At 40.0% G+C, this 14,150-nt stretch overlaps 1 protein-coding gene across 3 annotated transcripts in view; it reads left to right on the forward strand.

Annotated features, from left to right (window-relative positions):
- The window catches only part of PDE4B (phosphodiesterase 4B), a 334,921-nt gene that overhangs the window by 288,906 nt on the left and 31,865 nt on the right, over positions 1-14,150 (forward strand). For all 3 annotated transcript variants that reach the window (XM_042461937.1, XM_042461939.1, XM_042461940.1), the window contains one exon: positions 11,125-11,237. In XM_042461937.1, the coding sequence (XP_042317871.1) occupies positions 11,125-11,237 (113 nt within the window). The remainder of the gene's footprint in view (positions 1-11,124; positions 11,238-14,150) is intronic.

A 14,150-nucleotide genomic window follows, 5' to 3' on the forward strand; every position in this document is an offset into this window, starting at 1 on the left:
ATACATCTGAAAAAGTAGCAGAGTGCACTCATCTTGACCATACTTAGATATTGCTTGGTCACATGTGTCCCAATTTTCATCTGTGAAATGTGTGAGGGTGTGGAATAAGATATCAGACTGTACCATTAAAAGTATGCTCTTTGATACTAGTACTTCATCCAACAGGTTAGTTAAGTTCAAAGTCTATAAGAACAAGCATTTAGTAAGAGGTAGATGAGCAAATGGGGAACCCTGGGTTCAGTTTCATTTTGCCACAAACCCATTAGCTTGTACAGCCAGTCCATCCATTATACAGAGTGAGGCAACCAGAAGCAGTGAATGGCTCAGTTCCCCCTTCCTTGGGATAGGGGGCTCAGTCACTGTTGCCTGACCGTATCCCATTCCTTGTCTCTCTTGCACGCTACTTGACCCCTTTCTCTGCCAAGTCATCTCCATGCTTTGTGACCCATATTTTTTGTCTTTTTGGTGGTCCACAATACTCATACAACCCTCCTCCAGCAGCCCATTTCAAATAAGCTGATTTGTTTCTCCTGTCTCCTGTCTTCACTGGCCAGTTTTCACAACTATACATATGAATCACAAATAATATGGCATAAATGGTCCTGGCTTTATTATTCAACAATAGAGCTTTGTACCTGAGGCATCAAGTTCTTTCATAGCTGCCCTTCCATGTCCTAGTTTTCTTCTGCTTTCTTGACTACAAGTGTCCATTTTGATTAATAACTTAGCCAATATATAGAAAATCCTTAACACTTCCAATAATTTTATCACCCTCTTTAAAGTCATGTAAATATTCTGTGTTCATTATTTTTTTGTTTTCTTACTAATGAGCTGTGACCTTGCTTTTGCAGATTCTCCCTTATCAGGAATCATTCCAGGTCTTTGATAGTTTCTGCTAATAATATGGTATCATTTGCATATTTTAAATCATTGGGTTTTCTTCTTGTGGTTTTCCACACCTCCTTCCTCCAATTTTAATCCCGCCTCCCCATATGATATGTACTAAACAGTGAGGTTGATAGAGTGCACTTTTGTCTGATCTCTTTGCCAATTGAAAGCCATTATATTTCTCTGAATTCTTATAAAATCATAGTTGGAATCACCCACAAGGGCCATCCTGTCCATGCAGGAATACACAATCAAAACACTCCCAACAAATGATTATCCAGCCTCTGTTTAAAATTCTCCAAAGAAGCAAACTACGCACCATCCGAGGGAGTGTGTTCCACTGTCAAACTGCTTAATGTCAGGAAGTTCTTCCTCATGTTTATGTAGAATCTCTCTTCCTGTAGTTTGGATCCATTGCTCTGTGACCTAGAGCAACAGGCATTTAGAATTTTCAACCACAGAGCTCTTATGCTTCATACTGGGCCTGAATGTCATGGAATGTGATTTTGGTGCAGCTTCTGGCCTCTTAAGATCCATGTGTCATTTATACAACATACCTCCAAAGTGACCCGAAGCAGCTTTATTTTGGCCTGTTTGTTCAGGCACTAAGCTACAAACCCCAGAATTCCACAAGAGACAGCCATAGCAGTTAAAAGTGGAATAATAGCACTATAACAGTGAGTGTGATATTGACCTTGGCCTCTAGACCATCAGAAAACAAGCTTGCTCCATCAGCAATATGACACCCTTTCAAATATTTAATATTTTGTCTTCCATAATTATTAGCAGATATTTGATTGCATTTGAATCGATTCTGTCTCTATAGCTTGAAAGAGCTCTTATGTTTCTGATGATTTATTTTTCCCAAGTGCTTTGAGAGCAGCTTCCATTTCATGTTATAAAACTATGGTGCATTACAAACCGCCATAAGGGACATCCTCAGGACGTCCTAGGTTTAAAAAGGGGCGTCACTTCTTGATGCCCCCAAGCCTAATACGTCCTGAGAACATACAAGATGGCGGCGCCCCATCTACATGGGGGCCGTCATGATGGCGTCACGAACGCGCCACCTCCAAACGAGGCCGTGCGGATGTGACGCCTTCATGCCGTGCGAGGGTGCTTAGTGCGCCCTTTCGTCGGAGCAGGAAGGAGCTCCGAACCAGAGCTCCTTCCTGGTTTTGCATCGCTGGGCGCAGCCTTTAGATGGCTGCGCCCAGCGACGCAAGGGAGAAAGGGGCCAAGCGGCCCCTTTCTCCTCCTCCCCGCCGCCACGAGGTGTCCTTGGGGCTTCAAGCCCCAAGGACACCCCTTTCCAGTCCTCGAGGAAGGGGCCTTTTGCCACTTCCCCGCGGCCTGGAAAGAGGCGGATCAGGGCCTCAGCGGCTACCGCTTGGGCTTTTCGGCAGTCTGTAACGCGCCTATATGTTCTTCATCCAAAGAGTTGTACTTTGAAAGAATCTGTCATTCTTTCATATGTCTTCAGTGTACTGATACCATCATCTTTTTATTTTGCCCTGCTCATATAATATAGTCACCTGGGTGTCACTACGGTTGGCATCACCCAGTGTAGTATCTCATGGTATCACACCCCACCGCCCCCCCACTGACCTCCTCTCATAACCACATCATAAAGAATCCTTATTAATATTTTTTGTACTAGTGTTATTCAATAAATAGTAATTCCCACATATCACTGAATGTAATGGTACTAGTTGTGACATAAGACAACTAGCAAAATTAAAATTATACCTTTAAATTACAATATCATATGCACAGCCTAAATGTATTTACATGTACATAGTTTCATGTAGTTGAACCCTTTAGGGGAGCTGCTTCAGGGGGAGCAAGGGCAAGGGCCAGTCCACCCTTGGAGGGTATATTTTAATGTATTTTAGGTTTGACATTCTTGAAGAAAAATTTAAAAGAATAAAAAAAATAATTTAAAATATTTTAAAAATATATTTTTAAAAAATTAAAAATTATATTTAAAATCTATTTTTTTAAAAAAAACAGGGACTTTCCTCTCGCTTAGTCTCACCCCACTCATACCATCTCTTCAGCATTTTAAAGGGATGCAGGTGTGTTTCACAGCCCTTCCTTAGGGTGTGACCTGGTATGGCTTGAACCTCTTGCACCCTCTAATGATGCCCCTGCCTATACACACATAAACCAATAAATGCCTGAGCATGCAATTATACGAGAGGTGGAAATCATGTGGCCCTCCAGATGTTGAATGATCTACATTTTGCAGTTTCTTGTCCTCCTTTGCGGTTAAGACATCTGGTCACCCTGGTTCCACCTCATTTATGTGTGTCCCCCATCTCTCCAACTCTGTCTCTTTCCCTTGGCACCCTCCTGGTTTTGGTGTTCCATGCAGATCACTCTGTTTTCTAGAACCACTAGGTCAAGGCTGTCCCTTTTCCCCACCATCTTCAAACATATGCTGCTCAGTACCTGACATACTGCGATGTCCATTCATCCTGAATAAACTAAAAGAAAAGAGGTCAGATGGAGGGTGGGGTTGTTGTATATTAGCCAAGCCCCTGACCTGTCAAAGAGTAGCCTCTGTTCTTGCCTTCTTGCAAAAGTTTCCCCACACAGCTCCTGTCAAGACAGGTAAGGGAATGAGTGTGTGATAAGACATACAGGACATTGCTATATAACGTTATGATAGTGTAAAAAGCAATGTACATAAAAAATAGTATTTCATGTAATTTTGGATTTAAACTTGGCAATTAAAACTACATTTTGGTTTATGAACTTTGTTGCATATAGTAACTTAATCTGATATACCCCCACCTACCTTCTAGAAGGTTATACTGTGTCATATTTTCCAAAGCCCAAAAGCTTTTTTTTCATCTGTGCAGACTGACAAAAGAACATGAAGCATTTAGTCTGAGTTGATGAAGGAGTAAGAAAGGGTTTAAAGATATCCTCTCTTTCTTTCTTTTTTATTAACAAATCATTACTGCCACAGCCTAGTTCTCATTCTCCCACTGAATTCTGTCTGGTTAAGAACCAAACACAGCAAACAATGTACTGTACTGAGGCTGCCACAAATCAGAAAGAAAAGTGACAGCACTTGGATAGCACCAAATGGAGGTAGCAAAACGCAGGAAACATTTTGTCAGATGTCACTTAGCAATGATATCATGGGGAAGACAGGGATTTGCCTGCATACTAGAAATACCACAGTCCATGGATATGTTAGAAGCAGAAATAGCAAGAGTAAAGAGAAACCTATCTTGGGTCACTGAATGGAAAGAAAAGATTGGACACATTTAGCTTAGATCCTTGATGCTGAGCCGAATTCTTGTATGCATTTATGAATCAGTGAGGAAATGACTAACTGTCTGTTCTTATGATATGTTTTAAAAATGAGGCAACCCCCTATCTATTAACAAGTGCACATTTCAGGGGGAAATTCAAAATGAAGTAAATTGTTTTATAATTATTAGATAACTTTTTTTGTTGTTGTACACACAAAAGTCAAATCATTTCCAGCTTATTACAACCTTAAGGCAAATCTGTCATGAGGTTTTCTGGGACTGAGAGAGTGTGAACTTTATCGCATGGACTGCTCCCAGAATGGGATTCTTGCTTTTTTGGTGCAGCACATGTAAGCGCTGCACCAAAGATGTGGTGTGACACTGCCCACCATCTGATCAGGGGGGTGGCATGGGGGGTGGGCGGCTGGGCGGCTGGTGTGCAGATGGCACATCCCCACTCCGTTCCAAGTCCGTCTGTTTATGCTGGTCTGTTGTGGCCCATAGTCTCTAAACTGAATGTGTGGCCTTAGTGTTTCACAGCTAATAAACTACAAAGAGATACCATCCCTGTTATACACTTTAATCCTTAATTCACCTTAGGTGAAAATGTTATGACCATTGTTTCAAACATAACATTTCAAGCTAGATGTAAATACATAGCTCTTGTATTTATAGTATTGTTGTTGTGGTACTGTGCCTTCAAGTTATTTCTGACATATGGCAGTCCTAAAGTGAACCTATTATGGGATTTTTTCAGCAAAAAAATTAGAGGGAGTTTCCCATTGCTTTCTGGTATGGCTGAGAGTGTGTGACTTGCCCAAGGCCATTCAATGGGTTTTGCCACCCATTTATGGCTCTGAACTCTGTTCTCCCAGAGTTGTAATCCTACCCTCAAGCCAGTATACCATATTGGCTCTTGAGAAGGCTTGGCTCAATAAAAAAAGTTGGTAGGAGGCAGCAGGAAAAAAGGAAAATCACACTACAGGTCTCTTTTAGCAGCCCATGATATCCATAGAATTCTTTTCCAGCATCATATTTCAAATGGTTTGATTTTTTTTCCCGATCAGCTTCATCAGTTTTTACAACCACATATAGAAATTGGAAATACAATGGCATGGACAATCCTAACTTTAGTATTCAATTATATATCCCTGAGTCTGCAAGACCTGAGCAGGGCTGTGTTGATAGAGTAACTTTGGTTTGATCGGTTGAAAATGTGGGTTTTATTCCTCATGTATTAAAGCATGTTTAGGGTATTCAGTTATGGCTATGCCACTTTTTTTGCCCTATAGCCTCTTAATTTTTAACAGCTACATGACAGGCAGGTACAACATGATCTTCTCTATGCTGTGGGTGGTTGTACCTATTGAATTTGACAGTGCAGATGGATGAGAATTTCGTTTCAGTTCAATTTTTATATGTGATCACCAAAACATCATACATTTATTCATATTCAAAATAAAAACTTGTGATGTAAACATTTTGAAAGCAATAGAAAGTGAAGCTGGCAGATCTATCTATTCCTAGAACTAATCCTCATATGGAAATTATCTGTGTGTAAATAACTTAGAATGGTTGTGGAGAAAACTCTTGGCTGGGTTGCCTATTTATAACATTTGCTATATTGTACAATGTTAATCTGATTGTAAGACCTCATTTCTAGATTCAGAATTTCCAACCAGTTGGCATTATTCACTTGATTCTGCTATTAAAATGCTTACCATAGCAGTCTGAACCCTGCTTCCCACTCCACCGGGGGAAAGGCTATGCGAACGGGGGGAAATGGCGCCAGCAATGCAGAAAGAGAACAAAGTGGGTGACACCCCCAGGCTAGCTCCTTGAGCACTGCTCCTCCCATCCCCAAGTTCCTGAATCAGACACCCTTGTTGCTCCCATTCATTTGCCCCGAATAAGACTCTGGAGGTGCAGGAAAAACCTCTAAAAAGGTGCAGTTAAATTAAACCGGTTTATCCACTACTGATTCGGGTTTTTCCAGGAAAAATCGATTACATGGGGATCAGATCCAAATTCCAATGGGAACAAAATCGGAGCAATGAGGGTCAAATGCACGCTCAAATGGGAACGATGCCCCCATAATCCGTGTCTTGATCAGCATTATGAGCCAGTGGGAATGGGGCCCAACTTTATTTTAAAGTAGGACCAAATGACTGCAGTCCTTGTCATGACAGTTGAGATCTGAAAGCTAAGGTATTTATATTACTAAAGCCTACAAATTCCATTCAGGTGGTGTATATTCATTTGACTGCTCTCAGTTAATTATCTCTGATGACCTAAGAGTTAATTAGGCTGTGGCCTTGTTGTTGGTGGTGGTGTTGTGTGCCTTCAAGTTATTTCCAACTTACGGTGGCCCTAAGGTGAACTTATCATGAGGTTTTCTTGGCAAGTTTCATTCAAAGAGAATTCACCTTTGGCTGTCCTCTGAGACTGAGAGAATGTGATTTGCCCAAGGTCACCCTATGGCTGAGTGAGGATTCAAACTCTGGTCTCTGGGAGTCCAGTGCTCAAACCACTACACCATGCTGGTTCTCAGGCTCAAACCTACAGCTTACTATTTTCATAATATGTTGTGTGCAGTTTGTTAATTTCCTCTTAGAAGTTTTTTTAGTGAAAGGGCAGTAGAAAATCACTAGGCCCTGTGGCTATTATACTGGCCTCAATATTTTTTTAAAAAATATGAAGTTACATGCATTAGTTCATAAAACCTTTTTCATTTCCAAAATGTTGTCTTCTGGAGCAGGGTCCTGGAGTGTGTGGTGGCCTCCCAGTTCCAGGAGTTCCTGGATCACATGCATCATCTAGATCCATTTCAATCTGGCTTTTGACCTGGTTACAGAATACAGATGATTTTTATTGCATTAGTGGATGACCTACACTGGTAACTGAACAGGAGGAGTGTGTTCCTTTTGGCTCTGCTGGACCTCTTGGTGGCTTTTGTTCTACTCAACCACTGTATCCTTCAGGGTTACCTTCGTGAGAATGGCACTTCAATGCACTCTTTCACACTGGATCCATTTTTTTCTGATGGGGAGATCCCAGAAGGTGGTATTGGTTTCAGTCTCCAAAATGTTCAACTATGTTAGTGCTGAATTGGGGTTGCCACCTTTTTTCCTTAGAAGTTCCTAATATTTAATAGCTATATTGTAGGCAGGTACATTGAACTTTTTTTGGTATACCTATGTACAGTGGTGTCACTGGAAGTGCGGCAGGTATGGCCTGCACTGGATGACACCCAGAAGAGGAATGACATCTGGTCAGGCCCTCCTCTCACTATGTCTATTCTGGCTTCGCTGCCATGGTGGCAGTCTCCTCATGAGCAGACCTCTGTCAGCATGATGAAGGAGAGGCCTGAGCATGCCCTTCCAGCTTTGCTGTTTGGCCACCATGCCCCCCCCCCAAGCAGTACCAGCACCAGAATCACCCTGCACCAGTTGACACCAAGGGTGGGGACATCTCTGTATATGCAACTATTCATTTGTCCAGTGCAGAAGGATGAGAATTTTGTTTAGTTGACTTTTTAAAAATTAATATTCTAAAAATTCAGAATTTTCTCAAAAAGTCAATGGAAAGAACATGGGATTTTAAAAATTATAATGTGGGAGATGCCTCCTTTTCCCCTAGTTTCCATTTCTATCAGCAACCCAGACTTAAGTTCCACTTCCACAAGGGAGAGAGGACTGGGTGAAGTATAGTGGCAAACCATGTCTGGCAGGGAAGATTACTTCTGTTGGTACCATTATTGCTACTGCTTGCCCTTCCTCCTTCACACACTTGCAGACAGTCAGGGATCAGGACACTGAGGTTCATGATGTGCAATGATCAAAATCTTAGGAAATGCCTATGTGAAACTCTGACCATCCAGGAGAATTTTTAGAAGGTTTTCATATACCAGCTATTTGTAAGAATGTGCCCTCACTCACAGAAAAACCAGACACATTTCCTCTTTCTTAGTGATAATAAGAAACAGTATTCACGAGCCTGAGCCCCATTACTTGCAATGGGGCTCGAGCATACGTTTTTTTTTTTGTTTTACGCAGGGGTCCGGAACGGATCCCCCACATAAAACAAGGGCGCACTGTACTTGGAAGAAGTGCCATCTCTTTTAAGAATGCTATCTGATCTTCTCTTCTCCTGAAAAAAAGCCTTATCCAAATTCTCTCCTTCCTGTTAAAGCGTATTAATTTGTGTTGAATTCTCCTAGTATTTGTTTAGTCTTTATTGTGCTAAGCACCAATTATATACATTTTGTTAGTGTCACAGTATGAATAGTTATGGATAATGTGAATATAGTAGATAACTGCACGTTCAAATAATGCTAGAATTTTATGTCTCTGATATATGAAATAAGATCAAAAATATTTTTAAATGACCACCTTACAGAAATTTTAATAAAGACAATTCAGTAAAACAAATGATGATGATGATGATGATGATGATGATGATGATGATGATGATGAACTGCTTTGTAACATTGGAGATTATCACACGTGATGCACAGCATCCTTCTCCTGTCCTTAAACTCTGCTAATCTTGTGATTGGGGGCCAAAGATTATCACACACCCCCATGCACTTCTCCCATGAGTAAAGTTCCAGTTAATACCAATGACGGCTACATTACACTTTACCGACAAGAGAAGAACTCAATTAGACTTTACCCACAGGAGAAGGACGCAGGAACAGCTCCATTACACTTTAACCATTGGGGAAGGATGGAAGATGCTAATAGGGATGTGATAATCCTCCAATCGCACAATTAGCAGAGTTTAAGGATGGGAGAAGGAAGCTGTGCCTCCCATGCTTGCTAGGGATGAGTGAGAAATTTCTTGTTTTCACATTTCAGTATGAATTTACCAATTCATATCCTCTCAAAGTGATCTGAACACAAGTTGCAGTCATAAATGCATACATTTATGAATTTGCAGTGTGGTTTACATAAATAAAATCAAATATTTATCGGATTATATTCCTGAGCCATACCTGCTCCTGAAAATAAAATAAAATAAAATAAAATTTACTCACAAACAGCTGTAAGGGTTTAAGGGCATATTCTCACCATGTTTAGGGTTTCAAAAATTGGAGAGGGCCATAAAACATGGTGGAACTGTACCTGGTGCCCCCTAGTGGACATTTTGGAGTAAAAAAAATCTTTTGAAAAATTTTACTAAAATTGTTTTTGACTCCCAAATGGTGGAAATGTCCTCTGTACCTCCTAGAATGTATTTGGCAGCATTTTCTTAACCCTTGGAGGTTCCCTCAAGGCCACAGAAATGACTCTGGGGTCCACATATGGTCCAAGGGCCACACTTTGCCCCACCTTGATCTAAATCACCTTGTTATACCCTTTGTTACCCCTAAGGGCCACATGTTATGGTTGGCACTGTTATTTGTGACACATTACTTCTAATGTCTGGAATTAAGCTCTGATGTAGCTCCATTCCAGGAGTATGACAGGAGGTGGAAATGGAGGCAGCTAATAGGCAGTTAAAGTGGGTCCACTGCTCACTCCACAGTTATAGACAGTGGCTATATATATATATATATATATATATATATATTGTACTTTTTAAAGTAGGGGAATAACAGACATTAGCATAACTAATGATTGTAATAACTATGCTTAGTGAAACCAAATAATTTTTTCCACCTTCTAAAGTTGACAACATGGCTTCTCTCCAGTTAACCATCTGAAAATGAAGTGGTAGACTGAAAATGAAGTGGTAGACTGGGTGAAATTTTATATCTCCCCTGGATATCTTTTGTTCTGAAGTTCAGAACTTGCACTGTTTCTCTACCAGTGAACACATATGTTCTGGTGCACAGTTTTGGGGTAAAAAAGTGAAATAGTCTGGTCTACGTAAATAGTGATCATGATTTAATCTAAGATGCTTGTTATGTGAGATTATTTTTGTGAGTTTCTTCACAATTGGAAATGCAATTTACAACATGGTTAATTACTCAATAGGATATAGTCAATGGGTAATGCAATCAGATATATTCAGTCTCATAATTGTAATGAAGAGTGCAGCCTTAGGAAATGTTTTGATAAACTTCTACTTCCCTAGTCAAAATTACAAGCAAGGGAAAACAGAGTGAGCAAAAACTGTGGAAAAGTTTTACTCCATCCAGAAATCCAGTTCAGAATTTCCTTGCAACTTTTTAAAATTCAATTAAGAGAAGCAGGGTTTCCATTTCACTCATAAAAATATCAGCTATTTCCACAGTTTCTTTTTGTTTCTGCATTACAGTCATTTCATCAGTTTAATGATTATTAATTTAACATACAAACTCCACTTGCCATTATGCAAAATACCTATTGGGGGAGAAGATTCTCAAACTTGCACAAGTTTGGGAAGCCTAGAGACTTAAATGTCATCTGTCAGCTGTTTCTTTCCTCTTTTATTATCTGACACCCTTTTTCAAGGAAATAGAAAGGAAAAGATGCAGTTTGATTGCCCAATCTCACTTGATGACAACTTAGAAGTCTCACAGATATTTCATTGCTTTGAATAAGAAATGTGAGGTGATTAATACTTGAGAAGAGAGAAAATCCCCTCTGCTTACCATCTGCATTTCCTCTTCTGCTCTCTTCTGGAGTGCATCTACAGGCATAGGAGCCTGTGAGAGAAAGGCTCTCCTCCCCTCTTCTCTAGAGGAAGTTTGTTGGTGTGTTACTGACATCATTTCTTCAAAGCTAGCAAGAACAAAAAGAGACACCCGAGCAGGAGGAGGAGAAAGCACACTCACACACCACAAAACCACAACAGCCATTCAAGGCTGAGACGTGCATTGATTTGTTCTACAGGGGAGTGGAACAGGAGTCCGCAGAACTCATGATGAAAGAGCACTGTAGTACCTACAGCAGTGTTGGTCCAAGCTGTGTCAGCGATTCCACCATGGAAAGCCTGCCATCGCTCAAGCCTAACTACATGTCAATGTGTTTGTTTGCAGAAGAACCTTATCAAAAATTAGCAATGGAAACATTAGAGGAATTGGACTGGTGTTTAGACCAACTTGAAACAATTCAGACCTACAGATCTGTTAGTGAGATGGCATCAAATAAGGTAAGAGAATTTTTTTTTAAGCATATGATTTTTTAAAAAATGTTTAAACAATATGTAGCAAGCGGACAAGGTGTAGAGATTTGACATGTGTCGTCTCTACCAGCAAACAGCTACTGGAGTACAGGGAAGGGAATTAGCTGATGAATTCTTCCATTTCAGTCACCCTTGTCACTTTGTTCAGTACTGTTAGCTCCTGTCATTACATTGCCACAAAGCCAAGCCAAGTCAAAACTGGAGAAGTGCAACTGAGTAAAATCAAAGTTTATAATCAGAGAACATCAGCTTTCAAGTTCTATTTATGTATTTATTTTTGTATTGTTGAAGAAGTATAAAGTGGATGATCTTTAGTTTTAGGAATCAAATGAATGTAAATATAAAATGAATATAAATCATATTTATATACCATGAATAATTCCAGAAATATGTACTTGAGTATTCTTTAAATAAACAGAAATAGTGAAATGAAATCATGTTTAATTCTGAAATCAAGTTTTCTCTTTAGGTCTCAGTGATTTTAAAAAAATGAAATGAAGTGGGAAGAGTGATTTGGGACAGACACTTGAAAGTCAATAAATTATGAATTGTTATAAAAGGATCATAGCTGGGACTGACTTTTGTACAACTTCAGAAATTATGCTTTTCCATAAATTAAATGTATGTGAATAATTATAAACTGTTAAGTTTACTCACAATGCAATATATATATATATGCACTTACTAACTTTTTGTTATGGTGGGGTACATTCTTTAATTTTTCTTGCTTTAATTTTAGTTATGGTATTGTACATTCTAAAAGAAAGACTTTCTAATTTAGTGTATATGTGCATAATGGCAATTAGCCATATAAAATGTTACTTCACTAGTGGACATATTTCTTGAAGCTGGAAGTGCTCTGTTGAATGATTGATCAATAGACTCAGGTCCAAAACACACTGCAGAAATAATCCAGTTTGAGAGCGCTGTAACTGCCCTGGCTCAATGCTAGGGAATTCTGAGAACTATAGTTTTGTGAGTCATTTAGCCTTCTCTGTCAGAGAGCTCTAGTGCCACAACAAACTACAATTCCCAGGATTCCCTAGCACTGAGCCAGGACAGTTAAAGAGGTGTAAAACTGGATTATTTCTGCAGTGTGTTTTGGACCTTAGATTTCCTACACATTTTATTACATTAACCCAATCACCTGGCAAGTCTCACTGATTCCTATTTAATGTACTCAGTTTAGGAACTGATTGTGATTTTCCTTCTAAAGAAATAGTTCATTGTCCCTAAGCTCTGTAAACTTACAAATGAGCCTTCTTTTCCGCTGCAGCTAAAGAGTGAAGTCTTTGTGCCTAGTCACGCCTTAGTTGGCTAGTAGCCTGAATACTGATGATTAACAAAGAGCACACCCTCCTTCTCCCTGTGGCTTCGGGCACCACCTCTGCTGTGATCCCAGGCACTGTTCCATGGAACACATGGCTCACGTCTGTCTGAAGAGGAAAGTGAATTACTCTGTAGTGCTGATGCAGGAACCCAGTTCCCCATCTTTTAATCATTTTTGCTATATATATGCCATTCTTCAGGTGCACTTATTAATACCTGAATATTGCATTACCTAATAAGCAAGCTGTGGAGAGTAAAATATATTTCTCCACCTGCAAAGGTATCAGTTTCCACACAGACTTTTGAAGTTTTCTTCTTAGTCCTGCTTCATATCCTGTATGCTATGTTATTTGCTACAATACCTAGTGTTAGCACTTTTTATCACTTTTTAATTTTTTTTATTTTTAGAATATTTATTCAACACTTATAAATCAAAGAAATTATAAACACACATTAAACATTACACATTACATTTTTAAACTTTTAAAATAATTAAATCTGTAGTCTTAACTCATACCTGCCAGAATGGTCAGGTTCACTGGGAAGGTTAGCATCTTGTGCTTTCTTCTGTATCGTTAACCTGTATTGTTAACACTGCAAAAATAATCCAGATTGACAATACTTTAACTGTCATTGCTCAGTGCTCTGGAATTCTGGGAATTGTAGTTTGTTGAGGCACCAGAGCTCTCTGACTGAGAAGACTCACAAATACACAGTTCCCAAAATTATATAGCATTGAGCCATGGCAGTTAAAGTGGTATCAACCTAGATTATTTCTGCAGTGTGGAATCAGCCTTAGATACAGAGGGTTTTTTTTAAAGAAATAAAGATATAAGGTCTGTATAACTTTACACACAGTAAAAGTTAGAGACATACACAGTAAAGGTTAGAGACACACTCGCACACACGTTATTATTGTGTTGTTAGCAAAGATGGGAATAAAAATTAAGTTGAGTATTTCATAGTGACTTTACTTGGGGCTGAAACAGACGGTACTGAAGGGGTGGCTTCACAATGCCCCCCTTTGAGCTCCAGATCGGGGCCGTGGCAACTGCATGCCATGGCGCTGATCCGGCTATTTGCCAGCTCAAAAAGAGGCAGCAAAATGCTGCTTCTTTTTGAGCCAACAAAAGGGCGCCCTTTCTGCCACCTTAGCAGCTTTACGCGCTCCTGCTGCTTGTGGAGTATAAACACTGCACTGCCAGAGCATTGCAGCACTGCCCACCATCTGGGCAGGCGGGTGGTGTGATGCTGGCTTGGGGGCATTATCAGGGTGTGCATTATCTAAACGCCATGCTGTCTCCAAGCCGGTGCTTACTGCCGGTCTGTTTCAGAACTTAGCCTTCTATCTGACTTTCAGTCTTCAGTACTAATGATCTAAAAGAGGGGAGGAGGGAATAAAGGGTGCATCTACACAGTAGAAATAATGCGGTTGACACAGCTTTAACTGCCCTGGCTCCATTCTACAGAATCCTAGAGTTTGTAGTTTTGTGGGGCACCAGCACTCTTTGGCAGAGAAGGTCAAGGGTCTTGTAAAACTATAAATCCCAG

This window comes from Sceloporus undulatus, chromosome 4, assembly GCF_019175285.1.
Source record: "Sceloporus undulatus isolate JIND9_A2432 ecotype Alabama chromosome 4, SceUnd_v1.1, whole genome shotgun sequence".
Lineage (NCBI taxonomy): Eukaryota > Metazoa > Chordata > Lepidosauria > Squamata > Phrynosomatidae > Sceloporus > Sceloporus undulatus.